The sequence below is a fragment of the Amblyomma maculatum genome, chromosome 4 (genome assembly GCF_055883805.1).
Source record: "Amblyomma maculatum isolate TAMU_Amacu chromosome 4, ASM5588380v1, whole genome shotgun sequence".
NCBI classification, from domain to species: Eukaryota; Metazoa; Arthropoda; class Arachnida; order Ixodida; family Ixodidae; genus Amblyomma; species Amblyomma maculatum.
The window spans coordinates 51,994,914-52,022,888 of record NC_139347.1 but is presented as its reverse complement, the minus strand read 5'-3'; the positions used below and the strand labels follow the sequence as shown (position 1 = coordinate 52,022,888).

Sequence of the window (27,975 nt, the reverse complement as noted above, 5' to 3'; positions counted from 1 at the left end):
CGAATATTTTTGAATGCCCTTACGCTATACTGATCTGCACCAGCTGAAACTTACTTGATGCGTTCAGAAAGGAAAACCCAACAAGTATTTCTCTCTTCGTGAACAAGAAAAACAGCCAAGCAGCTAAAACTGACAGGATGCAATACATTCAAGAAGGAAAGATATGTTCATACAACTCTGAACGGCCGGATGACGCGTTCAGCACTCGTACAATAACGCCCAAATTCACAGTAAACCATTAGGACAATTTCAGTCGGTCCCTTTTCCCTAAACCTTAATCAATTTTTTTTTTCCACAGAATCCCTGACAATTGCCCAACTTTCCAAGGTGCGCACATTTTCCCTGACAATTCCAGACTTACCAGGTCGCTAGAACCTGCTAAGAAAAGCTGAACCAAACAAAAATCCAGCGCTGTCCGAAACTATCACTGCATAAAATTGTAAAGGAATACAGGTGAATGGTAGGCCGGATTTGGAAGTATACGGCAACTATCCTATTGGTTTTCCACTACAGTTCCACTAGAAGCTTTTTATTTCGTACACCATGCACTTCGGCCGAAATATGTTCCCATACAATGAATTTGCATGACTGCGCTCCCAACTGCATCGATAAGCGTGTATCGAAATGGACTACACGCGAACAGAAAGTACGTGTATAGGAGCGTATACACATATATACCGGAGCATAAATCGCAGCTTTAGATATGATGCCTTCCGCAAGGTAGCTGTATATCCCAAGTTTTCCAAACAGGGCATAAATGAGCTGCCGATCCCCCCCCCCCCCCCCCCCCCAAAAAAAAAAAGTTTGAGCTCTTATTCGAGAGGCTTAAGTCGAAGGAAATGCGAATATAAACCGAAAGCCTCAGTTAATCTTTGTCGTTTCCGTTGTTGTTGCTGCAGTTTTGCAACGTCAAGTCCTCGAGGTGGAGAAGCGGTTCGTTTGGTGTGCGACAAGTTGCAGTGGATATGGGCAGACTTCTTGGCAGGAATGAGTAACTGAGGAATTTATTTACACTATTGTACACTATTTACGTTACGACCGGTGTGGTCGCAAGTCGCTACCATCACAGGCAAACGAGAACGCCAGGCCACGGTGCGCCCGCCACAACACCCTGTCCTGCCTGATCGACGACTTCACTAGCGGTTCCTCGAACCCGGTCCGCACCTTCTTTCCTACTCTCCACCGAGAGTCCCTGTCCAGTCTCTCTCTAAGTCTCCTTTGGCACCAAAGACACATCCTTAAGTCAATTCATACAGCATTTCAGTGTCCAATAGGGAGCGTTTTATAGGGGCCAATCAATGAATTATCTTGAAATTCGAAATGGCCAATGGCACGATGCATGCCACTCTCACGAGCACGGCATGCATTCCACTCTCCCAACAGCAATAAAATAATACAAACACACTCAAACGCAGCAGCAGCCACCAGATGTGCTCACTGTAAGATTGCAGACAGAGCCTGCGCTCAGCTGGCCATCGGCGGGAGAAGACCCCGCCCCCCCCCCTCCCCAGAAAAAAAAAAAAAAGGAACAATTATAGGTGTCCCCTTTGGGCGGGCCGGCTCCTATACGCCTGGTAGGACTGTAACCTTCCCCATGCTACACCCTTCGACCGTCCCAGGCGGTTTCTCCAGAAGGACCAAAACCGCAACGTGCGGACAATGTGCGGACAATGCGCGGGGAGCGCGACACCGCGCGCCTCCTTCCAAGGTCTTTCCTGCTGGCTTGGTTTTACTCCACAGCCCGGCGGCCTTCTGCAAGCAGCATTTGCCCCAAAGTCTTGCGACGGCCGAACAATTGGGGTGGGGGCGACTCGATAAGAAGAAAAAAAAAAAATCTAAAGACGCCGACCAAAACAACCTCAGGGTGTGCAGATGTACCATGGCCCACAGCCCAACGATCTGCAAGCGTGTAGGAGAAAAAAAAAATCTAAAGAAACCGACCAAAACAACCTCCGGATGTGCAGATGTACATGGCCCACAGCCTGATGGTCTGCAAACCCAACTGCCTCCCTGAACAGGCAATTGCAGTGACGTCACACAATCCGCCAACCGATCACTGGCCAGCAATATCGCCTGTCAACTACTTCCTTCCAGAGCATGCATGCTCGCGGTTTTTCTCTCAATACGCCGACGACATGTCGGACTTGGTTCAGAACGGTGCCTCTAATGTTACCGCGCTAAAATCCTATGTGTCATCAACGTCCCCGAGAACGGCCTCGAACTGCAATGCTGCAATTTTTTTCTTTCTGTCGAAAACAACGATATGACACCAACAGCAATTTTGCAGAGCGCGCTTCATATTATTACGTACAAATTTTACTTTCACGAGCCGTGAAAATACAACTGTGCGGTCTGTGCATGGTGCACTGTGTGGAAAGGTGGACATTATTTGCGCGGTACAGTGAGATTGAAAGACGACTGACTAATGAACTTTTTATTTTACTTTTTTTTTAGGACGCAACATAATGTTGCTTAATTCAATTCCTGCCACGATGAAGATGATTTCAATTTAACTCCGGAATCGTCGTTGCGGTTAGAAATATATAACGTGAAAAATACGCCTCTCACAGCACGCACAATTGGCTTTGCCGTAGACCATGCACTGCTAAAATAGCATCCCTGCGCGTGGTACCGTACAATTTTGCAAATATGACATAACCTCTAGAATAAAAATTAAAAAGAAAGTTAATCAACGTATTTAGTTAATTAGAAACTAATTAAAACAGCCTGCCTCTTACCTGGCAAACATCCCCTGTTGCCATAATATTATATATATATATATATATATATATATATATATATATATATATATATATATATATATATATATATATATATATATATATATATATTATATATATATATATATTATATATACCTATATATACATCTTACCTTGGTGTCCGTCGTAGCACCTAATATTAACCTGATCAGGGCTAAAATACATCTAAAGCAAACTAGTTTTTTTTTTCCCCCTCAAATTTCTGGACCTAAAAAAACATTGTAATTTTTTGTTTAGTTCTGCTGGTTTTATGGAGCGTATATGGACTAAGGCGAACATACACGTTTCAAACATTGATTTGCATTTAAAAGAAATAGAAGTTTTCAGAGTTACAGTTCAAAACGTTTCATTCCCTTACGAGCATGTAGATGGATAATCAATCAGCGATTGTGTTTTCTTTTAGGAAGAAACCGTGGGCAGAAAGGAGATTGTCCGCAAAATTTGCACGTGCTGACGTGTGCAAAATGTGGTTTATACTGCGAACAAATTTCAGAATACATACCGAAGATAGATAAAGATAGATAATTGGTTCACAGGAAGGGAAAGACGCAGAATCTGTCTCACTTGTTTTCTGTGGACACCTCAACCGCGCTGTATGGGAAGGGAGGAAGGTGGGAGTGAAAGTGGAAAGAGAGAAAGAGGAGCCGTAGTGGAGGGGAGTAATTTCGAGCACCTGGGGATCTTTAACGTGCGCTGACATCGCACAGCACACGGTCGCCTCTTCGTTTCGCCTCCATGGGAACGCAGCCGCCGAGGTCGGGTTCGAACTCGGGTACTCCGGCACAGTAGTCGGGCGTCTTACCACTGCACCACCCCGGCGGGGCACATACTGAAGAAGTTTGTGCTTTTCAGCAAGCATGCGTGAATATGTTGATAAGGTGTATGTGTACAAAGGTGAAAGCGGCTTAAACAAAATCCCCCCCAATAAAATGTTACTGGCGACCGCATGCAACCTGTCGCTTAGGGGGTGGGACTTGAGAACTTCAGTGAGCCCATTTTTGCTTAAAGTCTGGCTCCATCGGAGGGGGGTCTGTAGTGATTCGAGAACAAACGGAGAGGGGGATAGAGAAAGAAAGAGAAAGCGGCTGCTCCTGCTTTACAAGTCGTTGTATACAAAGGAGGCAAATTTCCTCGTCACGGGTTTTAGCCAATATTTTAATGGCCTTTACTAAAACGCACTGCGAAATTGTCAAAACGATAGAGAAGAAATGTTCTGACAGCAGCTGACCAGAATAAAAAATGGCAACCTGCTTCGTATATACATACATGCAGTCCTTAATCCTTATACATTCGACTGCAGCGGGTCTCAGACCATTCTTAAATACTAGGGGGAAAGTCTCAGACCACCCCAGACCTCCTGATTTTAAGCCCAGAGTGTGCTCACTTTTGTATATTATTTTATTTTCCACAAGCTTTTCTTAAATAACTTTACATAAGACGTAAAGGTACTTGCGATTAAAAAAAACAACAACAACCGATAAACGAAGAAGGAAGACTGAGGTCGACAAATTTTTTTGTTCTTTTTGCGCAGTCTGCGGGACATTATTTTCTCAGCTTGTGTAACTTTTCGAGCTCGATAAACACGCCAGCTTTCATGTTGCCGCTTATAAACCGGCATGGACGGGTACCCACGCAGCGTATTGGTTGCCGTGTCGTGGTCCTTGATATATACCATGCATGGATAAAGTCTCCCATCACGAGTCTCACTGCAGCTATGGAGCGCAGCGTTTTAATTTTTTTATTATTTTTGAATATTTAGTGAATCAGTGTACACTAATGCCGTCGCGTAGTGTTTTCTATAGCTTCCACCAAAGACAAGAAAATAAAAAAGCATGTAGTGGTGCGTTGCGATTTTCGCATGCAGCATGGTGCACAGACAACCACAAGGCCATCATGCGCGCGTTCAACGCAAGATGTCCGCATTGTGCCAAAGAAATGATTTAACGCTTACGATTTGTTCAGAAGCTTTTCATCTTTTAAAAACCGGTAGGCACAAATGTCGGCGAGCGTTGTTTCCTGTAGTCTGACAAAATTCGCGCATGAACATAAAATGTGGATTGAGGCTACTATACATCTCTGCATATATAGTTCCCCTGTATAGCTCGCTCTATAAGGATGAAGTTGCCAGTGAGTCTCGAGTAATGTGTGTGCCCAAACTGAGGACGGCACATATACTGTCAGCGCAGTTAAGACGTCTGCTCTGTCGTCGAGGTTTTTCAGATATTCTTTCAGGGCAGTCTTCGTGTATATAGGATCTCTCAGAAATATATGTGGCTCGGCTTTAATTTCATTCGGACTTCTGTTAAGATCGGTTAAGGCATATGCGAGAACCTTCTCTCATTTTCTTCGCACCGTCAAATGCGCCTTATGTTGCTACCTGTATGCCCTGTGTTAACTGCACCATACACGGCCCTGCATGCTATATACATACTCCCTGGTGCTGCAGACTGGCAAAGTGTGCCATTACAGGTGGTAGCCATGCATAACACTGAATCAGATGACGTTTTGTCGTAGTCGAATTGGAAATCTTGCTCTCCACTCGACGTGTATTGCAGATTTTTTTTTTTTTCGCAAAGAATATTACGTGCATCACCCGACTCCGCACTTACAGCACCTTCCATAAAAAACTCTGCCAAGGTCAGACATAGGATATGCTAAAGCACCACGGGATCCTCACACTGCGATCAAATCCTCTCAAGCTTGAAAAGGAATTCAACGACGCGCTGAAATATTTGCCTTTAATAAACATCGCTCCATCTACTCCCAAGCTCAAATATGTATACACTGGTGCTTGAAAACAGTATCAGATATTGAAGACTGAAATTCCTTTACCCTGATAACCCCCCTAAGGAGAGACAAATCAGACTATATTCCGAAATAAAAACTAACGAAACGCCAATACTTCCATCACATAAAAATGTTCATACCGGCTTTAAGACATGGCTGCTTTAGGTTCAGTTATTTTCCTAGCATTTGCAGAAATAGGATTTCTCTTTCAAGCTCGGCTGTTTTCTTTCCCGGAATATTGTTGTTATATATAGGGAATGTCTTTGCCACTGCTCTTTCTTAATTTTTTTTCTTGTCTGTAATGTATACATGGTTTGGAATGTACTACACATATTTTGTTAAGTACTTGCCTGTCTGCGTATTTTGTGCTTTATTCAAATTTCTTCTCTATTCCTGCATATGATCTCCTTGGGATTGACAGCATCAGTGAGCTAAACTATGAATGAAATGAATGCCCTCACAGAGGCATGTCAGCGACCGGCCCTTAAGCCCATATGTCTCCGTGATATATGCCCGTTGTCTGTTAGCGCAAAAATTGTGATTTGATTTGAAATGTATAACATTTCCCCACCAATTATGAAGATAACAATAACAAAGAGAACATGATGCAGGCGCTGACATGGCCCTTCGAAAAGAGGACCTTGCACGTCTAAACGCGGGAGGAATACCGAGTCAAGTGTATAATCCACCTTTCCAAGGAGGCGTACTTGGAAAGAAAGAAAGGTGTTATGCCAAAATGTATCCGCATACCTTTTAAATACGCCTGGTAATTAAAGCAAAGGCGCATATAGCAAACGAGGCGTGAGGGTATGTATCTAAAGAATGTCTGCAGCTGCGCGATTGTTGAGGAAGTCACTGGCAGTTGTATGTGGGCACGTATACATGAGAGAATAGCGACCGCAGCTCGTGCTAATGAGCCAATTCTGTTATTACCTGTCCACTGACCCTGAAATTGGATATCATGTACATATATATAGTGCCCTTCCAGAGGAAGACCGCTCAGAACAAAGAAAAAAGTGTGCTCTTCGCTCACTCGTATAAACCCACATAGAATGATTGATTGAATGCGGAAAATGTACATGCCTCCCATGATGCAGCCACTTGTACATGTTGCGACGAATCAAAGAATTAAGTCGCCGGCGAGAAACGCTGCAGTGTGCGCGACGTGTCAAGGCTTCGCGTCCCGAAGCCTGATGCCAAGCCTGCATACACTCAAACTTATGTCTATAGATAGACAGCAATCATCTTTAAGTGAACACATATCGCGTGCGCACTCAGCTGCTTCTGGGGCATATAATCGCGTTGATCATGTATACACTCCACGGATCCTTATACTGTTTTCCACCCTCAAAAAGCGATCCGACGCAACAAAAAAGGCAGCACAGCACGGCGTCGATGTACTATGGTTCGAAGGAAACGGCAGCAAGAGGACAGGATATGAAAAACAGTATGTGCGCATGCATGTTTATATGTACATGCATAACAAACTCAGCGCGCTCGACCACTATACTTTTTTGCGTCTTCAGGATGGTTCTAAAGCCGTAGACTTTGGCTACGCATTGATACCCGGCAGAGTGCACCGTCAGGGTTTTTAATAACAGACGTGTCTCAATCAACCCCTCGTGGTCATCAGACGTCGGTCAGCTGAATTAACCATGCATGTAACGCCCCATATATATTTACATGGCTCCAGCAAGCATGCACCGCAAAAGGGTGGGCTCTTGCCTTACTGCGCATGCAATTTTAGCAGTATATAACTGTACAGAAGGGGGATAATTCCAGAGGTAGCGTCCTGCAGTACATGAAGCTGCTGTATCGGCACGCCGACAGCAACGAAGAAGCAAGCGCACGCGCAAGCCGCGTTGTGACATTTTTGATCAGCTTACTCGTATACAGTAAATGCCAGTCGATATATAGTATTGCAATGTTCCGCGGCAGGTATATGTGAATGAATTCCCAAAGCATAAACAAGACAAATGTTACTGTAACTTAATATAGATGTGCAGAGTCACTAAGGGGCCAAACGCATGGATGATGCACTTCTAGAAGCCGAAAATTCGCCGTGGAGAGAATGTTACGCGGGGATTGAGGTTGATCGCCAGCCGTCTAATACGGTGAAAGGGTTTTTGCGACGCGAGACAAATAATAATAATACACCCCTGCTGCCGGCTCCCCTTGTAGATCCTCGAGAGCGTATATGTGCACTTATCTACTTTCTTACCACTAATCCCTTAATTTGTGCCTCTATTATACCACACATGCTCAATTAATAGCATACGTACGGTCGTAAGTTACCACATCATGTGCCATAGATATTAATCACCGCTTTAACCAAGCCGTATACGAACGTGCCTGCGTGGCCCAAAATTAGCGTGCCTCAATCGGGATCCAAGGGTGTCGGAGAGTTGGATTACAATCTCGCCCTGCCATTACGAAGGAGTAGTCCGAATTGAAAGCTGCCATGTGGCCCACAACGTTAACAGACAACGCTGACGCTGGATTTTCCGAAGAACAGGGTCTGTGACGCTGCCGCTTTGAAGTATCTCGGGTGTCGCGGAAAAGGGAATGTAACCACAACTAAGCACAAAGGGAACCTGCCGAAGGGGGAAAAGCAGCGACCTGTGCTTTTCGAAACCGCGATGAGATTCCGAAGCGAAAGGCGGTCACATTTCACCAACATTCACCAGTGTAAAGAAACCATCCTGAACACAAGACACGACCGTGGGCAACGCGGTCCGCGTTGCGCGGTGACGACGAGCTGAATGACGACAAGCTAGCGCCCGCCCGCGCGCAGCTTAGCGCGGAGGCGAGCGCCCGCGCGGCGGAAGAGGAGGAGGGGTCCCCCGGCGCAGCCACGAAGGCGGAGTCATGGGCGGAGCGGGCCGATCGGTCGGCCTCGCCCGTGCCGCTGCCTCCGACGCTGCCGCGCCGAAGCCGCTGTCGCAGTTCCACAGTACCGGCAGAGAGCAGGGACCGAGTGAAGTGGCCACGGCGGCCGGCGACCGGCAGCATCACCATGTTGGTGCCGTCGGACATGATGGGCGCCCAGTCAAAGCTACTTTACCAGCTGAACAAGTTCTACGGCGAGCGCGTGCAGACGCGGAAGGCGGCCGTCGCCAAGACGCTGCGCGAGGTGTGCCGCGTCGTGCAGGACGTGCTGAAGGAGGTCGAGGTGCAGGAGCCGCGCTTCATCTCCTCGCTCAACGACTGCAACGGCCACTACGAGGGCATGGAGGTCATCTCGCCCACCGAGTTCGAGGCCGTGCTCTACCTCAACCAGATGGGCGTGTTCAACTTCGTGGACGACGGCACGCTGCCCGGCTGCGCCGTGCTCAAGCTCAGCGACGGCCGCAAGCGCTCCATGTCGCTCTGGGTCGAGTTCATCACGGCCTCGGGCTACCTGTCTGCGCGCAAGATACGCTCGCGTTTCCAGACGCTGGTGGCGCAGGCCTGCGACAAGTGCAGCTACCGGGACAGCGTCAAGATGCTGGCGGACACGAGCGAAGTGCGGCTGCGGATCCGCGAGCGCTACGTCGTGCAAATCACGCCGGCCTTCCGCTGCGCCGGCCTATGGCCGCGCTCGGCCGCCCACTGGCCCGTGGCGCACATCCCGTGGCCCAACCCGAACCTCGTGGCCGAGGTCAAGGCGGAGGGGTTCGACCTGCTCTCCAAGGAGTGCGCCACCCTACAGGGCAAGCAGTCGTCCATGGAGGGCGACGCATGGGTACTCTGCTTCCTGGACGCCGAGAACCGACTCCTGTCCGGGGGCTGCCGTCGCCGCTGCTTGAGCGTGCTAAAGACGCTGCGCGACAGGCACCTGGACCTACCGGGGAACCCGGTGTCCGCCTACCACCTCAAGACGCTGCTCCTCTACGAGTGCGAGAAGCACCCGCGGGAACTCGAGTGGGACGACGCCTGTCTCGGGGACCGGCTCAACGGCATCCTGCTGCAGCTCATCTCGTGCTTGCAGTGCCGCCGCTGCCCGCACTACTTCCTGCCCCACCTGGACCTCTTCAAGGGAAAGTCGGCCGGCGCGCTCGAGAACGCCGCCAAGCAGACTTGGAGGCTCACGCGGGAGCTGCTCACGAACCACAGGTCGCTGGAGAAGCTCTGAGCTTCTGCGGGACGCGACGAGGCGCCCAGTGACGGAACGCGAGAGCTGCGTGTGTGGTGCACCGAGGCCCCAGAATGGTCCTCCGACGTCTCCACCGAGAGGGAGCCCGAGGCTATGGTGCCTACACCGCACCACTCCTGTGCTTCCGAGCGAAGCACACCCGTGTCTCCAGTGTGCGAGAGTAGTAAATGCAGCGGTGGTCGGCGGCGCGTCTTGCCGCGCCCTGTGCGAGTGCGCTCTCGTCGAGCTGTGTGCGACGGCGATGGATGAACGCGACTGGAAAGATGCCGTGGTGTTGTGGCCTGAACCTTCCGAGTTGGCGCTCCGCACGCCCGCTGTAGGTATTTATTGTCGAACTCTTTAGCATCCCTGTGCTGACTCTGTCGATGTTACATGTCCCCGCAAGACTAGTCCCGAATACACTCAGTGTTTGAACCAGGTCACCCTGGCAGTAGCCGCAAGCGGCATCGGAATTGTTTGTGCGTGCGCTTCTATTCGGGTTCATGAGAGGCGATCATGAGTAGAAGAAATAAAACATATATACATAAAGTCGATGTCACGCAATAGCAGTCATACTATGTATAGTGTAAGCTGGCCTCGCAATTGACAGAGCGTTGTCGTCCCACTATAAGATCACCACAGGACCGACATTGCAAAGCTATGCGCCACTGCAATCAAAAACTTCAGAGGCAACTCCGCAGTGAAAGGCTATACTTCAGCTGCGCTTTCCTAAAAAAGAAGGTGCGGTACTGACAGCTCCCTGACGAACTACAATTTGGCTTTTAAGTTTTGAATTAGAAGTGAGCACGCAACAACAAGCCGCAGAAGAAGTATGTTTTCTCCTTTTCCGCTCATGACATACAATGCAGCATACTGGCATATTACTCTGCAATCTCGGCGCGAGGTGAGCGCCGCTCAAGTGGTTTCTACAATATACGAACTGGCCGCTTGTCAAGGACCTGACTCACTGAGCGTATATGACAGCTGCCACCAACGTTAGTCCATCGCGGCGTGCACTCTAAAAGCGTGAACTAATTGGTTGAGACGTCCAATTTTCTCCCTGCAGTCGGTTGGCACTGCGCAACATGACGCTATATATAAAGGGAAGGGTAAAGTATATGTGTCTGCAGATATGAACTTTAGGAATTCTTCAAATCAGATATGTCACGCCTTCCCCCCAAAGTTTGCAGCTGTATATATATGAGCCATTTGTACCAGTTCTGTATTAAAACCGCGCGGGATTAAATGTCGCCGAAGAACAGTGACAAGCATGACAATTCCCCCACTTTTGTGAGACACCGAAGCAACTTTTAGAAAGCGGCGTACCAGGAATTGAATGCTTGTATCGCGATAATGACAGTTCAATGACTTCCTTTACTCCGGAACAAACAAAGAAGAAAAAAAAAAACTCATTCGCTATTACATGTATAATTTTCCTTTCAGTTGTGCTGAAATACGAACAGCAAGGCTTCTCGTTATTGGTTGAAATTAATACATGGTTCTAATTTTTAAGAACGGAAATAGATGACATATTGTTTGCTTTTAAACGCTCCTTATACAGAGAGTAAACGAAGCGGCATCAGTTTCAAATAAGCCAATGCCAATCACAGCGTGACATCAAACTTGGCAAATTTCGCGGCGTTGATAAGACTAAAACGGAAGCTTGCATGTATTCCGTGCGATGAACGCGTGCAGGTGCAGTTAAGTATGTCATTACAAATTAACTCAGTCGTGAATAGGAGTCCGCACTTGTGCATTACAAGCGCACTTTGAAAGGCCAAGGGAAAAACGAAACTGTGTGCAAATGTTCTTTTTTATCACTGTTGTCTTGACGTGTTCCCGTGTTGACATCTGCCCGGTTTGTTGTAAAATATATATATATAGAAAAGCGAAGCCAGAAAAGAAAAATAAACTGGTTAGCCACATATTACGTGCCTTCAATCCATGCACCAGGGACGTGTTGGTGTTTCTGCGGCAAAGCAGACTTCCATGGCCCGCTGGTCAGAGAAGTCTGCCCATTTTTAATCTTTCCAGAGCTTAGACAAATTATACAGGATTGCACCTTAGCTTCGATTAAGAGCTTAAGAACTTTCCTCTTTTTTTTTTCTCTGCTTCCTCTTATGTCTACCTCTTCTCTTCCTCCTCTATCCTGCGTATTTGTGTATACTCGTTATAACTTCATTACTTTCTTTTCTTTGGCTTCGTCGTCAGAACCTGAGACGTCCTTACCGGGGAAATTATATTGACGTCAAAACCTATTACGACGTCTTGCTGAGACATTTCGCGGAATCTCGCGGACACATCTCGTAGACGCAAGATATTCACCATGAGCTGGAAAAGCTTTTTAGCCTCAATAAGACAAGGGCCATACTATATATATATACCCGTTCACCAGGCAATTAAAGGAATCCGGAAAGACAATCGTGAAAAAGAATAAGATGGTTTGGTTTGTGGGGTTTAACGTCCCAAAGCAACTCAGGATATGAGAGACGCCGTATAGTGGAGGACTCCGGAAATTTCGACCACCTGGGGTTCTTTAACGTGCACTGACATCGCACAGCACACGGGCGCTTCCCACTGATATCCAGCTTCCACTGATATCCCTCTCCACAGAGAGGCAGCTTCCCACTGATATCCCTCGCGGACGGGGAACATCTTTGCCGGGCGGTATGAATAGTCAAGTCTCTTAGAACTCCCTCGGCCAATAGGTTAACTCCTCCACCCGCCGTTTTCTTTACTATATATAGACGTCCGTATACAACCGGCTAATTCTGTGCGTACTGAATGGTATGCTGTGAAAAACCTCAACAACATGCAGATGTTGAATAATGAAAGCTCTCTTCACCGGCACGCCCATAGCTCCCGTTTCCCCACCGGCTAGCTGCGACACGATGTCAAGTGAACAACGTATATATACTAATTTCTGCTTCCGCTACATTTACATATGCATATACGTATATAAGCGTGTTTGAAGAAAGCATGATCCGCGTATGACTAAAGTCCGGTTGATGTTCGCACAACACTGCTTACATTGCTTCGTTCACACTCAACATAAAATGATACGGAGTTCATAACATAACGAAAAAGGCCTCTTTATAGATATAGTATACAAACCTTGTTGTATAGCCCAGCAGCAGAACCAAAAAAATCTCCGGGTGCCTTATGAGCTGCAGGCGTCCCAGTCACTGCCTTAAAGGATGCACGGTCAACGTTTCTTTAACGCGTTATGACCATAATTACCTAACGCCAAATAAATATGCTCGAGCAATGAAAGCAGCACGCGCATTGGATAGGGCAACAGCGCCACGATGTCCTTGTCTTTTCTATAAACAATTAAGAAAAGGGACATGAACAAACTTAAGTCAGCCTTACGGCACAAACAAATGTGCTCCGATTTTTCGAAGGCAACAAAGTTTGCTCAGCCAAAAGGACAATAAGCCACGACGTAAATTCCGAACGCGCGGCTGTTTTACATATATGGTCAGAAACATTTGCCAACTCTTATAATGACTCGGTCTCATCCTCCTGCAACTGCAATTGATGCATCAAGCTGAAAAACACGCGGATATGACTTTCCACACACGCACCTCGGCAACAGAACAATTATCAACATTCGGATGGAGCTGCTCTAAAAAACAATTTGAAATATAGTAATCGCCAGCCTGATAAACGACGTGAAGGTTCTAGCGAGGCCCTATCATGCACACTTCATCGATCGGTGCTGAGAACGTGTGAAATGGGAGCAAGAAGGAACAACAGCCGGCCTGGATAGGGACCGGCCATCTTGGATCGATACAAGGGAGCATCCTCCCGCGACCAAACCGCCATGGCTGCGAATATATATATGCACTGCACAGGCCTATATGTACCGGCCAAAGGAAGATATATAGCTATATCATACACGTGCGGGCCGTCGCGAAACGGTTTGCTCGCAGTTTTAAGTCAGAGTGAACTTAGTCGTTTAGAATCAAATCAAAGAGAACAGAACTTTATATGAAACCGCATACACGAGAGAGACTCAACAGTAAGAAAAACTTTTTTTTTTTTTTTCTGTTTACCGCTCCCGATACGTTGTATTTCCTGGTTTCTGTCAGTCGACTAAATAGTTAGTGAAAGTTATACGCACATCGACAGTGTTCTTTACTTACTTATGAATAACACTATGGTGCAAAGTGGAGCATATACTGTCGAACGTAATTACCCACTGCATGAGGATTTTTCATGTTTGAGGGATTATAGCGCACGCTTTCTAACGTAAAGTGTATGTTCACGAAAGAATGGTCAGCACTATAGCGCAGCTTATTATAGCAAATCACGGTGCAATCGCGTGCAGCCATTTAAGAGAGTTCTCCGAACACCACCACGGCTTTTAATTATCATGCACTCGTTAGTATACAATCAAACAGCCCGAACTGTATACGAGTCCGTGAACTTTGTAATATGCGCCGCCTTTACATGTGCAACGAAATCGAAGCTTATACACCAGACATTTTAAGCAAGAAACGGAGCGGACAGTTCATGCGAAGGTTTGGCCGAGATACGAGCTTTCTTCATCATAAGGTTCAACTGCAACTACCCATATATGGGCGATGTGTGATATATATGTCAGACGCGCACACGTCGGCATGGCTCCGCATGAGAATAAATTAGCTTCGTTCGCGCAGCAACAACGTGACGTCATTTTTGTAACCGTCTAGACATGAGCACCTTAGTCAGCAAAACGCGATGCTCGCAAACAATCCCTCGCGGCACAAAACCCTTTTCACGCTATACAGATCAGTCAACGCCGACTCAAGCCTGTGGGATATTACAGCTCTTATATATATCTTCCCACGACGGGCAAGTTGCGTCGCTGTTAATAGTTAACAGGGAACGTGGAATTAAAGTTGCCGCAACGAACTGTCGCAAGGAATACTGACAGGACACATGCAGCTTATAAATTAGATGCCGCATATGCAGAAAATACAATTACAAAAAACAAAGTATACGCCAAGAATATTTTCCAACCAAATATCCTTTACCGGCATTCAGATGGGAGGCGGCAGATGTGTTTTCTAAAATAGGATATTTTAACACTATACGCAACAGAAGCGACAGAAGCACGAGTTGCGTTTGGTGAAATTATAAAACACTGAGCCGAATACAGCAGACCTCATTATTGACATAGAAGTCAAACTATAGAATAGCAGGCCCCAAACATGGCGATTTTCTTATTAAGACGGGTAACGGTAATTGATATGCAGAATTTCAAGCTCTTCCGTAAATCCACCAGAAATTAACAGACGTCCATAGAGGAGCGCGACATATCCTTATGCAGTACACATGCAGGGCTCATACGCGCGCAATGTGCGCCAATTAAACGTTAATTCCGGAGAAAATGCCATAAAAGTGTGTGAACATCAAGGACCTTAGTTTGCCTAATAATTGCTCTCCTGGGGCCCCATTACACATAAATCTCCTGGACAGCATAGTACACATGCCGTGTTTCGTTTTCTCGACGAAGTGAATGACCGTCTGTTGCAAATGGCTCTCTCACATTAGACGAGAACCATGAGTTCTTCCGCGGACTCCGTCGCAAGAAGTCAGTCGGAGGCGCTGCAGTCCGTCCAAGCACCAAGTGCGACGGAGTGGATAAGCAATGCGAGAGCTAAGCACGAGAACCACGAGACCACCGGTTCATTGAAACAAGGCGACGAATGGACACTTTCTTAATGCCAAGCAAACGAGAAAAACTAAGCCCTTGGGTGCATCAACTTCATTGAGGTTGATCACGACTGAACACGCTGCAAACAGCAGCCCCCAAACATGCGTGGATGTATAAGAAAGAAGAAAAAAAAAACAAAACATGACACCTATGCTATGATTATTCCCGAGAGGAAACCAAAGTTCATTTTCCTTTTGCGCATGCGCGCCAGCGCTTCGAGTATACACTGTGCACAGAACGGCTTGCACAAGGTCGATCGTTCACCCGTTCACCATGGCAGCACGTCACAGTCGAGCATCGTCCCCGTGTACTGAACATGATACCCCTCAACTTCTTTCTCATTTCCCAGTTTTGCTTACAAATGAATCAAGTGCTCACTTTGTTCAGGGCTCTTAGCAACCCTCGCAACATTACACGTTTTCGGTCAAGCCATATGCACAGGAACCAACGTAGACTCATGGAAAGCGGAGACAACTGACAACTAAGGAAATAAAAGAAAACACGCATGTAACGCGACGACCGAAAGCAATTAAGCTTGCGCCCGGCTTACGAGTATCCTGTGAAACCTGGCGGTTACAGCCAATACCGACAGTATACCTATGGCTTGCGGGGGACACACGCGTACCTGACACGCCAGGAGCTCACGATAAACACTCCATGCATATATGTCACACAATATAGTTTTCAATGACGGCAGACTCAAACGTATATATATATATATATATATATATATATATATAGGTACGTCAAAGTTCCTTACTTGCGGCAGCATACCGCTCACTCACATCTTTCTCACTCTCTCAAACACAACCAAAGAACGATATATATACGGCTGAGAGAGCATCAGCACGAAGATATAATCAATAACTCTCTAATGACACTGAAAACAGTACTAACGAGACTCGAAATATACTAGCAGCGTGTACATATTTGTGCCAACAGTCTTCAACGTAATGGTACATAAATGCATATATCCGATTTCGTACATATTTCAATCGCTTATCCGACTAGAGCTGAACATATATGACTACAAGCGAAACTATATTGTTGCAAAACCCGTCGGCGACTGCAGTTTCGACGTATACATACACCACATGCATGCCAGCATTCTGAATCACCATGACTTTCGCAATAAGACGGCCTGCGTGTGCACAGTGTGAGTGATTTTGCAGCGTTCCTGAGTGTATTCTTTCGATTTGAGTCTCGAGTAGACCACTGCGTCTGCGCAGAGCTAACGGAATCACCAAGCTAACAATTGCCAAGACGCTCCCGAAATTTTAACGCAGCGCCAACGACGACGTTAAAAGCTAAGCCGTTGGTGCACCACCGAAAACAGTAACGAAAAAAGCAACGAAAATAAGGACTTTCATGGAAAACGACAACGCGCGGTTATGGCCAATAACACCGTAAACGCAACGGTCCTTGTGAGCAGTTTTATAGGCTATACATCAACCCTGCCAAGCTCACTAACGTCATAGCCGATATATGAGCTCCACTGGGTGATTTTTTTAACCGTTATTAAACTAGTATATTTAAAAATACCATAGAGATATCTGTGCTGGTGCATGGTTTTACAACAAAGCGGACATCGCGTACGCGATAAGTGTGATAATTAGACGCTTATTTATCTGAAATTAACTGATGTATATCTTCTCATTTTTAAGGACAATATATTACGAAACTGAGATCTGCGAACATATAAAACGTAATACAGTTTTTAAGGTTTAGTATTCGCCCTGTTCGAACCTTAAAAAAAAAAGGGGGGGGGGGGGGGCTATGTGATTTTTCGCTGAGTTGGTTTTCCCGCATTGCATAATTATTATTGACGTCTTACGCGTGGTAATATCGTCAAAATCATGCTAACTTCTTCAGCGTTATCAAATACACGCACGCGTCATCTGTATTCGATGCGTAAGAAATGCGCATTGAAGCCATTTCATGAATGTATACAATGCCGAAAAGCCAACTACGAGAGCTTCCAAATGCATTTATTTTCCACGTTCGACATTTCGGCCCGCATTGCCGTTTAGGAAATTTAAAGCCGACATTCACCTTTGCTATGGACGGTTTCAACCTCGCACTAGCGCATTTACCTTTAAAATCAAGATGAAAAACGTTGATTAGTTATTCTAATTGACGAGTCGTATAATAATCAAGCTCTATCACGCATATGAGGCCCGCCTTACTGTAAACCCACATGCATAGACCGCACAAACATATTCCGCGTAGTTCTTAAAATACAAGTTTGTGAAACGGTTTAAAAATAAAAACGAAAAAACTTGCACACAGCAAGCCTGTGTGGGCTCAAAACTTATGACAGAAACTGTACTCGTACACATGCAGGCATCAGAAGACGATACAGCGGGTTCTGTCTATAGGGCGGCGGCGCGCCGCGGCCGTGCGGATCGATCCGCGCAGCCGAATCCACCGCGGCAGGGCGGGGTCATGAGCCTCTCTCCTTCCGGGATCGCGGGTCGCGAGCTCCCAGGCGCGGGGCTGCAGCAGTGGCTGCCACTGCCGCACTCCGCGCATGTGCAGACTCTACCGACGCAGACCGACTTCCCCAGCTCAGCCCGCGGAAGAACTCATGAGCTCTCTACATGTCATGGCGGAAACCGAGCTGCGTATACTATACGCACACACCCAGAGCGTTGAACGATGCTTAAACTCGGACTTAAACACCGATGCGTCGTCACAGTGCGGGTGAACGTACAGTCAGGTCAACATCAGAGTGATGACGGGACGGGAACAATAAAAGTGAAAATGGAGCCGCTTGTCAAATTGCAACGAATCGCTCTACTCGCTGCTGAGGTTGAGTGCGTGCTGCGGTGCCTCAGTGTGCTGCATACATGTGACAGCTGGTCGGGGCCTCGGCTCACGCACAACTCGGAAACCGCGGTGGTTTCTCCCTGAAGTGGTGCTCCATTGTTCGCCGACAGCCAGCTGCGCTCATAATTTTGTCGTTTATCGCAAAGGTAATATATATAGAGAACTTAACTCAGGTTAAGTATAAAGCTAAAGTCGCAGTCTACACACTCATCATATTCTGACTGAGATGGACACTACGTGTGCCGCGTAGCGTCACAGTATTATAATAGATACCTCTAGTATGCTAATTCCAGATGCGTGTGTTCGGTAAACGGGCGCACCTTAAACTCCTTTTAACACGTGTAATTCGTGGCGCGGCTTAATTCCAGCACGCGTTCGAAAAAAGAAAAAAAAAAAAAAAACGCTATGGAAGCACAGGAATGAGAGATTGAAACTTAACACTAGCATTAGTTATATCAAGCACAAATTATTATCTAGATCAATTAAAAAGGCCACTGGGAAGCTAAGATTTTTTTTTTCTCGCGGTGCTAAAGGCAGTTTGTAAGAGAATAAAAAGAAATGAAGATTTCGAAAACATTCATAAAGTGCAACACGCCATTTCCATTTTGGTTATCGCATGCGCTGAGATCGCACAGCACAGGGCTCGCTTTTGCGTTTTAGTATCCATCGAAACCGGGAACTCCGATTCAGTAGCCGGCGTCGTAACCACTGAGCCACCGCGGGGGGGACATTCCCGTTTTGTTTACGAAATAACGGTATTTTATGTCCCGTACAAGAACGAGTACTTCCAGCAAATTCCTTCTTGCTGCAAAAGCGCACGGAAAAGCCTATATTCGTCAGAATTTTAGCTCGAACTATCATAACTCATTTTTTCACTCCCTAATTTTGGACAGAAATAAAACCTGAAAACGACAGGCCTTGCTCATAATAGAGGCGACCGAAAGCAGTATAGTCGAAAGAGCAAAAAAATAAATAAAAAAACAACACGAATACCGAATATGCATGAAACATATATACTGAATGGTGCAGCCACGTACCAACGACACCGTGCTCCTTTATAACTAAAGGTTTCACGGCAAGGTTACAGAAACTTTTTTTTTCTTTTTGTTACGACGACAGCCGTAAAAAACAGACCATCAGCGACGTGATAGCTATCTCCGGCGACGTATAGGCTACCTGCAGCGCCCCATCTGAAAGCTCTATACCCTAACGTGCTGGTTGATAACACTATTAATCTAAGCAGAGCAGCAGGAGCACTCTGGAATATGTGCCCAGTGGTAGCCATACATGCCACATAGGTGACTGCAAGTTACATAATGGGCATCCACATGCATGTTTCGGCCCAGGCAGGAGTGACTCTCTCCGCCTTGCGCCCATCCTCTATTGAAGTTTCAGATGCCCCCGTACAAGTCGAGTCGCCCAATGCCAGGCTGTCCTGCAAGCTTCTCCAGTGATCAACATCCACGCCCATTTTTTTTTTCTCCTCCTCGCCCCTAAGTGTGGAGACAGGGAACATAAGGTTCTGTTGAACCGATACGCCGGCACATGGAATTTCGATCGATAATGATACATCGATGAAAATACTGTCCAGTGCAGCATGAGTAATAAGACATCGCCGGCAATAATTTGTGTATCGGCATAACCATTGATCGAATACACGCGTATAGCTCTCCTCATATACCGGTGGAAAAATATACCGATTCCATGCATGCTCTTTAAGACGCACATATACCTATTCAAAAAAGCATGTCTCTATGCCACGGCCAGACGAGGGAGGCGGATAAACGAACAAAATGTGCGAGACTCTGTAACAGGCTAAAATAGCGAAGGCAGAAACCGCGCGCTCAAAAATACATAGCAGCCAGTGCCGAAAAAGACAACAGCCCCAAGTCCTCTCGCAAAAGACAAAACTCGAATTCTCAAGTTTGCGCTCTTTCCATCGACTATTCACTTTAAGCGTGCGCAGCTCTCTTCGACCCACCAGTCCGTTTTCGACGGTCACGGCTTATCTAAGGACCAAGACAGCCCTCGCACAGATAAGAGGAACAGCAAGACGAAATCGAAAGAGAAACTATACCAAGAACGGAGTCCCGCCACAACAGAGGGTGCGAGCGTATATGGAGGCAGTTTTCAGCCTGCAGGCCAGCTACACCCGACAAGGCATAGAAAGGAGCAAAAGTAAAACCAGCGAAAAAAAAAAAAAAAAGTAATCAAAATTGAAAAAAAGCTCCCTCAAACCGGCCGGCACACGAACGCGTACACACGTCGCACACGAATAGGAACGCACGCACGGTCCGTCAGGTTCCACACTTTTATCTCATTTTCATCGTGGCCAGTTTGTCGCCGCGGTGCCGACGAAAGCGCGCCGCAGCCCGCCCCTTTTAAGGCGCTCACATTTTATTTTATTTTTTTTTTCTTCTCGAAACCAAAGCGAGATGGAGAAGAAAACAGTGGCAGGGGCAGGGAGATAAGGCGCGCCGTCCGTCCCCGCTGAACGCAGTCGTCGGAAAAAGAGGCAGCCAGAGCTCTCTACGATTCGCTCCGAGTCGGACAGCGCAGCTACGACAAGGACCATAGCTCAGAGCACAGCGGCGGCTCTCCCTCGCAGGAATGGCAGCCACGCAATACTCAGCGCAGTTTAGTCTCCGGATGGTCTCCAAGCGACCGCAGTGATCTGACGCATCTCCTCCCCTGTCACCGGCACTGCTTTGGTCGCAGACAGGGCCACATATAAGTGGCCCCCTCCCGCAAGCGCGATCCTTGCTTCTGCGCTCTAGGAGAGCTATCTAATATCCGTTACTTATACAAGCAACGTGATACGAAACTTCTATGAACCCGGGACGCCTCAGGCATGCCACAGCCGCCGCCGCCGCGTTGGGGCAGGTGACACGTATCCTCTTCCCTACAGCACGCAATGAAGAGAGCGAGGAGAGGGGGGCGAGGTCGCTGCAGGCAACGTGCGCACAGACACTCTCGTGTCGTGCGAGCTCTGCGAGTTGCAGAGGCACAGTGCGTGGCTCTGTCCTCGCGGATATTAATGCTGGGACCTTGAAGAGCGCCGCCTCGGCTGTGTATAATATGAACGCGGGGACATCCGCAGAGGGCGGAGCGGTCGACGTTCCCGTAGAGGCCGCCAATGAAAGGTGTACTCCCACTGAGACACACTCCGGCGAGTATAGAATGAGCAAAAAAATAATAAGGAGAAAACAAGGTTCTGTGCTGAATCAGAACCCCTTTACGCACACTGCAGACGAGGGGCGGGGCGGACTCGTTTAACGCGCTCAGTCAAGGAGCCACACCCGCACCTCGCAGCGATCAGACTACATGTATACCCATACAAGGCGTATAGTTTAATACGAGGTTGCTGCATAACAGCTGCAAATCTATTTGCATGCCCGTCGCAGGAAAACAAAAGCAGAAAGAGAGAAATGCACGAAGAAAGGAAAATGGAGAGGGGGAGAGAGAAGAAACCGAATCTAAAGGAGGAGGACGCTTTGCAGAGTGCGCGTGAGCATCTATATGCATGCACAGATAATTCTGAGAGGCGCATATATGTTTGCGCAGACCTAAACCTCGCTAGCACTGCAGTGCAATGACGTACCGGACCGGTAACCTCCCCGGCCCGTAGCACTCGCATTAGCGAACCGTATACGCACACGTCCATGTAGGGGGACACGTAGAGAGACACAGCCTCGAGAGACAACCTCTAAGTCCGCGGATTTGGCCGTGTCGCAAGGGAAACGGGGGACCGCAGAGGGGAGGGGGGGAGTACGGTCTTCGTGGAACAGCGGCCGCACGGCGCGATTAATCAGCCAGGTGATCGCGCACGCAGCGTGAGGCCGCCGCTCGCTGCACCGTAGCCGGCTCAGCACGGCCACTCTTCGGCCGCTGCGTTCCGGAAAGTCTCCCACAACAAATCACCCACTCGGCAGCTACTCACGCAACACAAGCACACGGGCTCGAGCGGGAGCGAACGCTCGTTTTCTCAACGAAACGAAATGACGACGCGGCCGCTTAGGAAGGAATCGACCGCTCATAGCACGGCGAATATGCGTGGGCGTTGCAACAGCGTTGCGACGTGCGACGGCCGATAGAGACTTCGACGGCGGGGTGTCATTTGTTCAACACGTGGGCATATATACCCTCGCACGAGGGCCCTTAGTGGTATTGTAAATAAATAAATAAATGCTCATCCGCTTCGTCTAATCAGAAATTCAAGACGAACCCACGCGGATCGTGCTTCCTTGCAGCTTCCTTAAGGCGATATTGCCCTCCTCTTCTATACACTTGACTCGAAGCGAGTCGCGCTGCAGGTCTGCATTGAGAAACGGCAGACCCCATGCATCGCGACTGCTCTTCGGCCTTTTAATATATATAAGCGTGTAAGCGTATACGTGCGGCGGCACACAAATCATTTTCCCGTAACCACATACCCGCGTCCGATTCGATTTGGCAACGCATCCTTTTTCATAATGCAGCTCATGAGATAGGCCAACCCCCCTCCCCCCTTCTCTTCGAAGTTTGAAATCATCATTATGCTTAGCAGGAGTGTAGCTATAGAGTTCAGGAACGTGTGCAAAGAAACCAACAATAAAATTACAGTTTTACGCTCATATTGTTCCGTATAATTTAAAACGATCTCAACAAACAGCCGTCTTCTTTCTTAGTAGAAAAAAAAAAATAATAACGCGACGATCGGATGCGAGAAATCTGCGATAGCAGTTTGACATAATATCCGGAACTACTAGAGTACTGATAGGCACTACCCACGCGAGAGGTATAGTGCCTGTAGGTAGTGTAATGTGGAGAGGTTGGATCTCCACATTACAAAACATCGGGCGGGACACGTGCCAGCAAACCCACAATATTTCTAACCGACAATGAAGTTGCATATATACAAGATGACTTTTCATGTCTGTTGTTTATATATATTTTTGCGTATTTTTAAAATCTTGTCGTTCCTTTTCGGTGATTTCTTTCGCCCATGCGTATAAGTGTCGTGTACTATATATGGTAAATGAAGTTAGTTAAGAGTTAGCGCTCGTCCTGTGTTGTCTTTTCTTCAGTCCCCGTGTTTTCTCGCCGTGTTCGATGTGATGGATCATTACCAACTCGCCCACGTCGGTCTACTTCTACAATCAAAAGCTGTTTTTGGACGTTAAAGCCTTTCCTAAACAAATCATGATACTGGCTACACTAAACTGCCTTTGTAATACATACATGGACACAGGTTTAAAAAGCCCCCCCCCCCCCCCCCTCCCCCCCCCCCCCCCCTTACAAACAGGATCAACATTAAGACTGCATGTGTGAAGTGAATAAAAAAACTCAGGCAGGTGCAACATGCATTCCATGAAGTAGGGCGATTCTGTAAGCTTGCTTTCGTGTTTATCTATATAGCCAGTCAAAGTAGGTCACACAGGAATGAAATAAAGGTTAACAAATCCACAAGTGAGCAACAAATAAATACAACATATGCACTCGCAGGCATTTCTATAATGTTCGGTGTATTTTCAAAGCGGAGTGTGGTACAGCAGTTTTATTTCTTTTTTTTTTTTTCTGCGCTGCCGTGTCACATACTTTACGTTTGTCATCCTTCACCACCCCGCTTCCCGTTGCGCAATCTACCCTTTGGCTTTCCATCTGTCCGCACAGATACAACGCCGCCGACAGTAATTTATAATACGTATACGCGTATAAAGCCGCTCTGACGCTCGCCATCGAATCGACTATCGTAAGTCTCATGTATCCTTCTGTTGCTTCTGCATACAAGAGGCATGAAAATCGAGCTGAACACTGCTGAACTCACCAAGCAGGACCTACAGGAAGCAAGAATGACAGCAGTTAAGGGGGCACAGTATACAATCACGCACAGCCAATATTCCACCCCTGGATGTATACCGACCATGTTAAGAAAAACCATGCAAAAAGAAAACATCAGACCTTGCTTAACGCTATACATATACTTTTTTTTCCATATGTATACAATTTCACATAAGTTCCTCGTGAAGGGTCACCAACGCACTCTACAGCTGGACCAGCAATTCGCGTATTGCGCGCCGAGGTGCGATTCACGATGTTACAAGTCCCTAAAACAAGAGAAGCAAAATATGGCTAGGGAAACAAATCACTTAAAATTGCCCAAACATGCCCAGCTGAGCATTTTTCTTCTGTCAGTGTTAAGTGAAATGCATATGAACCATAGCGTTCAGAGCCCGAACACTGCAGTCAGAAACCGCAGGGTTGGGCGCCAGTACGCACGCTCGAGTCTTCCAACGATGCTCCGCGGTCACTCATCACGTGGCTGTCGGACGGTCACCCCACAAGTGCGCGTACCCTGTCGTTTCGATACCGGACATGCAGAGGGAAGACCAGGAAGGATCCCTTCCCCACGCACGTGTCCCGCAGCAGCACGAACGCCGCGCGCGGGCCAACGGAGCGCACCCTCGTGTTTTCCCGCGCCGGCGCGCCTGACGACGGCACGTGCGTGGCCGTGGGCGTGCACGTTCTTTATAAGCCTTACCGTACAGAAAGTTCTAGCCACCACATACTAGTGCCACTTATCAGCCAGCGGCAATGCTGTTATGGGCAAAGCATTTAGACTGCCGAATAACCCTTCCTGCAGTTTCGAAGTCCTCAGCCGGCCGTCCGCATGCATGACGCTAACAAGCTCGTCTGTGGTATAGAGCTGGGTCGTTTTTTATTAGACGCGCTCTTCTATGTTTCTTTACTATAGCGGAAAACACAGAGCAAGACAAGCTCTGCGGCACAAACGGACCACACATTATATGCTAAGCCCGGCTGTGCACTGCCCTGTATGCAAAAGCACCACTCGTTCTACTGGTTCGGCTACTGTGCGTGGTTCGCTTTATCCTTCGTTTTTTTTTTTTTTTTCTTTCTCGACACAAGGCTCGGTTGAAAAACCGCACATATATATTAAACAATATATATACATCAGCTCCTTTGACTATAAAACATAATATAAACAAAGCCAAACGGCCGCGTCAGTGGACCGAGGAGATGCAAGCCAGCCGAGTGAGGCTCATTCGCATGCCCCGGGGGCTGCGAGTCGCCGCTCGATGCCGGCGCTGTTTAGCATATTCGATTGCGCGCCCACGGCAACGATGCCGAGGCCGGCTTGCCAGCGAGAAAGCAAGCAAAGGACGCGGCGGCACACATTCACGATAAACCGAAGCGAAAACCTGGCCAACGCCCGAACGACGGTGCATGCGCTTACTGTTTGTATACAAGAACAATAGGCGGTCAATTTGCGGCCATTCGAGAAAGACGGTATAGAGAGAATTTCTCCGCGGCGCCGGCTGGGCGCAGTGGGAAAACTTTTATTCGAGACGTAGATTACCCCGCACTGCTGGCTTAACGCGATGATTGCAAACGGTCGGCCGGCCCGGTGCGTGCAAGAAGACCTTGTGGAAACCCCGGATAAACCAAGCGCGGTTAGTTGCGCTTCAGCAACTGGCGCCTTTGCCGATATGCATTCAGCTCTGACGCATGTGTAACCGCGAGTATATATGTGTGTCGAAACACGTACGAAATACGCAATATATAGACACGCGCCGCTACCCTATAATACCTACATATAGGAAACGCTGGATGAATGTTCTGAACTTCCAAGATGCCACAAACCATGCTTTCATAGTTTGTTTTTTTGTCCTTCAATGGGGCATCCATATCTGAAAGGTGCCATTTTGACCTTTCTTGGATAAACATTTTGAGGACGACAGTTCAGCTACGCTAATAATTGATTCAGCTTGCGAATAAGAATGAAAATTAGATTCTTGTTTTTCAGGCAAGCGTATTTTACAACCTGCCGACCGCTACTTCCACACCCGACGAGCTTCTGTGGCGGCAGGCATGTATCGAAGCTGCCAGCGGGGTATATAAAAGAGCTCCGCGTATTTCCGATACTATGGGCAAATATTATGGTGCTCGAGGCTTTTATACGATGACAAAAAGAATTCTGCCTGAACCGCATATATGTATAGAAGGTTTTATGCTGCGAAAAGGTGCCACGCATGAAAGATGCAGAATAGCAACGTTACGTGGATAACACTTATACCCCAGTCACACGGTCATTTTCAAAGGCGATTGAGTTGATAGCCTTCGAGATTTTCAATCGCGATCGAATTCGAAGGAGTTGTGCCGCTGCTACACGGCAAAACTCAAAGGCTATTGAAATAGTTCTGGTGTTTGGCGCCAAACTTTTATGACGCCACTGTCGTTGCTTTCGGTTTTGCTTAAAGAACTAAAATCTCTCTAGTAATGTAAAATAAAATTTAACTGTTACCTTTTTTTAGTAACTGCAGGTGTTTAGTTGTTATTCAAGGACAACTTTTTTTTTTTTTTTTTTTTACGCGTTGGCGTTCATACGACTGTGCTTTCATTGTGTTTGTTTTTCTTGGCGGCGCATGCTACAGTAGTAGAGAAGAGTACATAAATAATACGCCTAAAAAAAGAGCGATGCTATTTTAAAATTATTACGGGTATTAATATTTTACCGCGTAAATTAAAGATATAAAATAATAACGCTTGTTCACGTTTTTGTATCGTAAACTCGCTGTGCACGTGTGTGCGTGACGCTCCTCGGGTCAACGCTAGCAACCTTACGCGACATTCGAAGGCCTTCGAGATCTCGATAGAGTTCTGAGCTGTTCCGTTGACTCGATAGACTATCGACCCAATGGCAATTGAAAACACCCGTGTGGCAGCTTTCGAAGGCCTTCGAGTCGATAGGAAGTCGGTTCGAGGGCCTTCGAAATGCCCGTGTGACAGCGGTATTAGGCACACATGTACGCGCGGCGGTTTCGGCTTAACAAGGTACTCACGCTACATCACACGAACCGACATATCGCAGAGTCGTACACGCTCGGCGGCAACTTATACTGGTATATCACTTTGCCGAGGAAACAAAGAACGCCGCAGCTACAACCCAACGCACAACGCATCGGCCGCGGCTTCTCTCGCTGATAGCAGTGAGTGGTGCAGCTGGAAACATCAACAAAACGATTTACGCGACGGAAAGACAAGCGAATGCTTTGGGAGAAGCACCGGGGAAAAGGCGACTCGTGCAATAACATGAAGCGATGCCCGTGTCTCCGCTTAGCAGCTGATAGCGCACGACTTCATGCGTTAGTGCCCGCTCGGGGAATGGCGAGGAGTAACAACACGCTACGTTACGCGGATACTCAGTGCGCCATCGCCCCGCGCCTACTCCCGTCCCGCATTTGGCACCGCCCGCGCCGCGGCGCGCCGGGCGCAATGGGCCCCTGTCACGCACTCGGCGTGCGCTCTTTGCGAAGAAGGGGCTGGATCGCGTGCTGCGCGGTTACCATTTCTCTCCTGCCCTGATGCCTCGAGTGGGCCAGCTACCGGCGCGCACACTTCGGTAGCGCTGTCTTTGTCCGCGATGACGCACGCCCATCGACTCCACTTTGTTCGCCGTCTCTCTCTCTCTCTCTCTCGAGCGGTAGGAGAAAAAAGAGAGCCCGAATTAACGATAAATACTTTACAAGTGGGCAATGCAGCGAAACAGAAGGTGACCCATGGTGATGATGATGATGGAGCTATTCCCTTGTGTCCTAGCCTAGACTTAGCCTAGACCAGCGGCCCACGCCGTCTAGCGGTGGACAAGTGCGTTACTTATTCGTAAGATCGCGCGCGTTTATTGCATGCCCTTGTTCGCCCATCTCAGCGCCACCCCCGACAGCTTCTTTCATGTCGGGCTTTTCTTTTTTCTTTGTTGCC

At 47.6% G+C, this 27,975-nt stretch overlaps 2 protein-coding genes across 5 annotated transcripts in view; one reads left to right on the top strand and one right to left on the bottom strand.

The window, feature by feature from the left end:
* rg (A kinase anchor protein rugose) overlaps positions 1-27,975 on the bottom strand; it is a 286,244-nt gene that overhangs the window by 84,682 nt on the left and 173,587 nt on the right. The gene's annotated exons all lie outside the window — the stretch shown is intronic.
* On the top strand, positions 8,536-10,725 carry mab-21 (nucleotidyltransferase mab-21). The gene has a single exon (XM_084601429.1). The coding sequence runs from the start codon at positions 8,586-8,588 to the stop codon at positions 9,681-9,683; it is 1,098 nt and encodes a 365-aa protein (XP_084457555.1). The 5' UTR covers positions 8,536-8,585; the 3' UTR covers positions 9,684-10,725.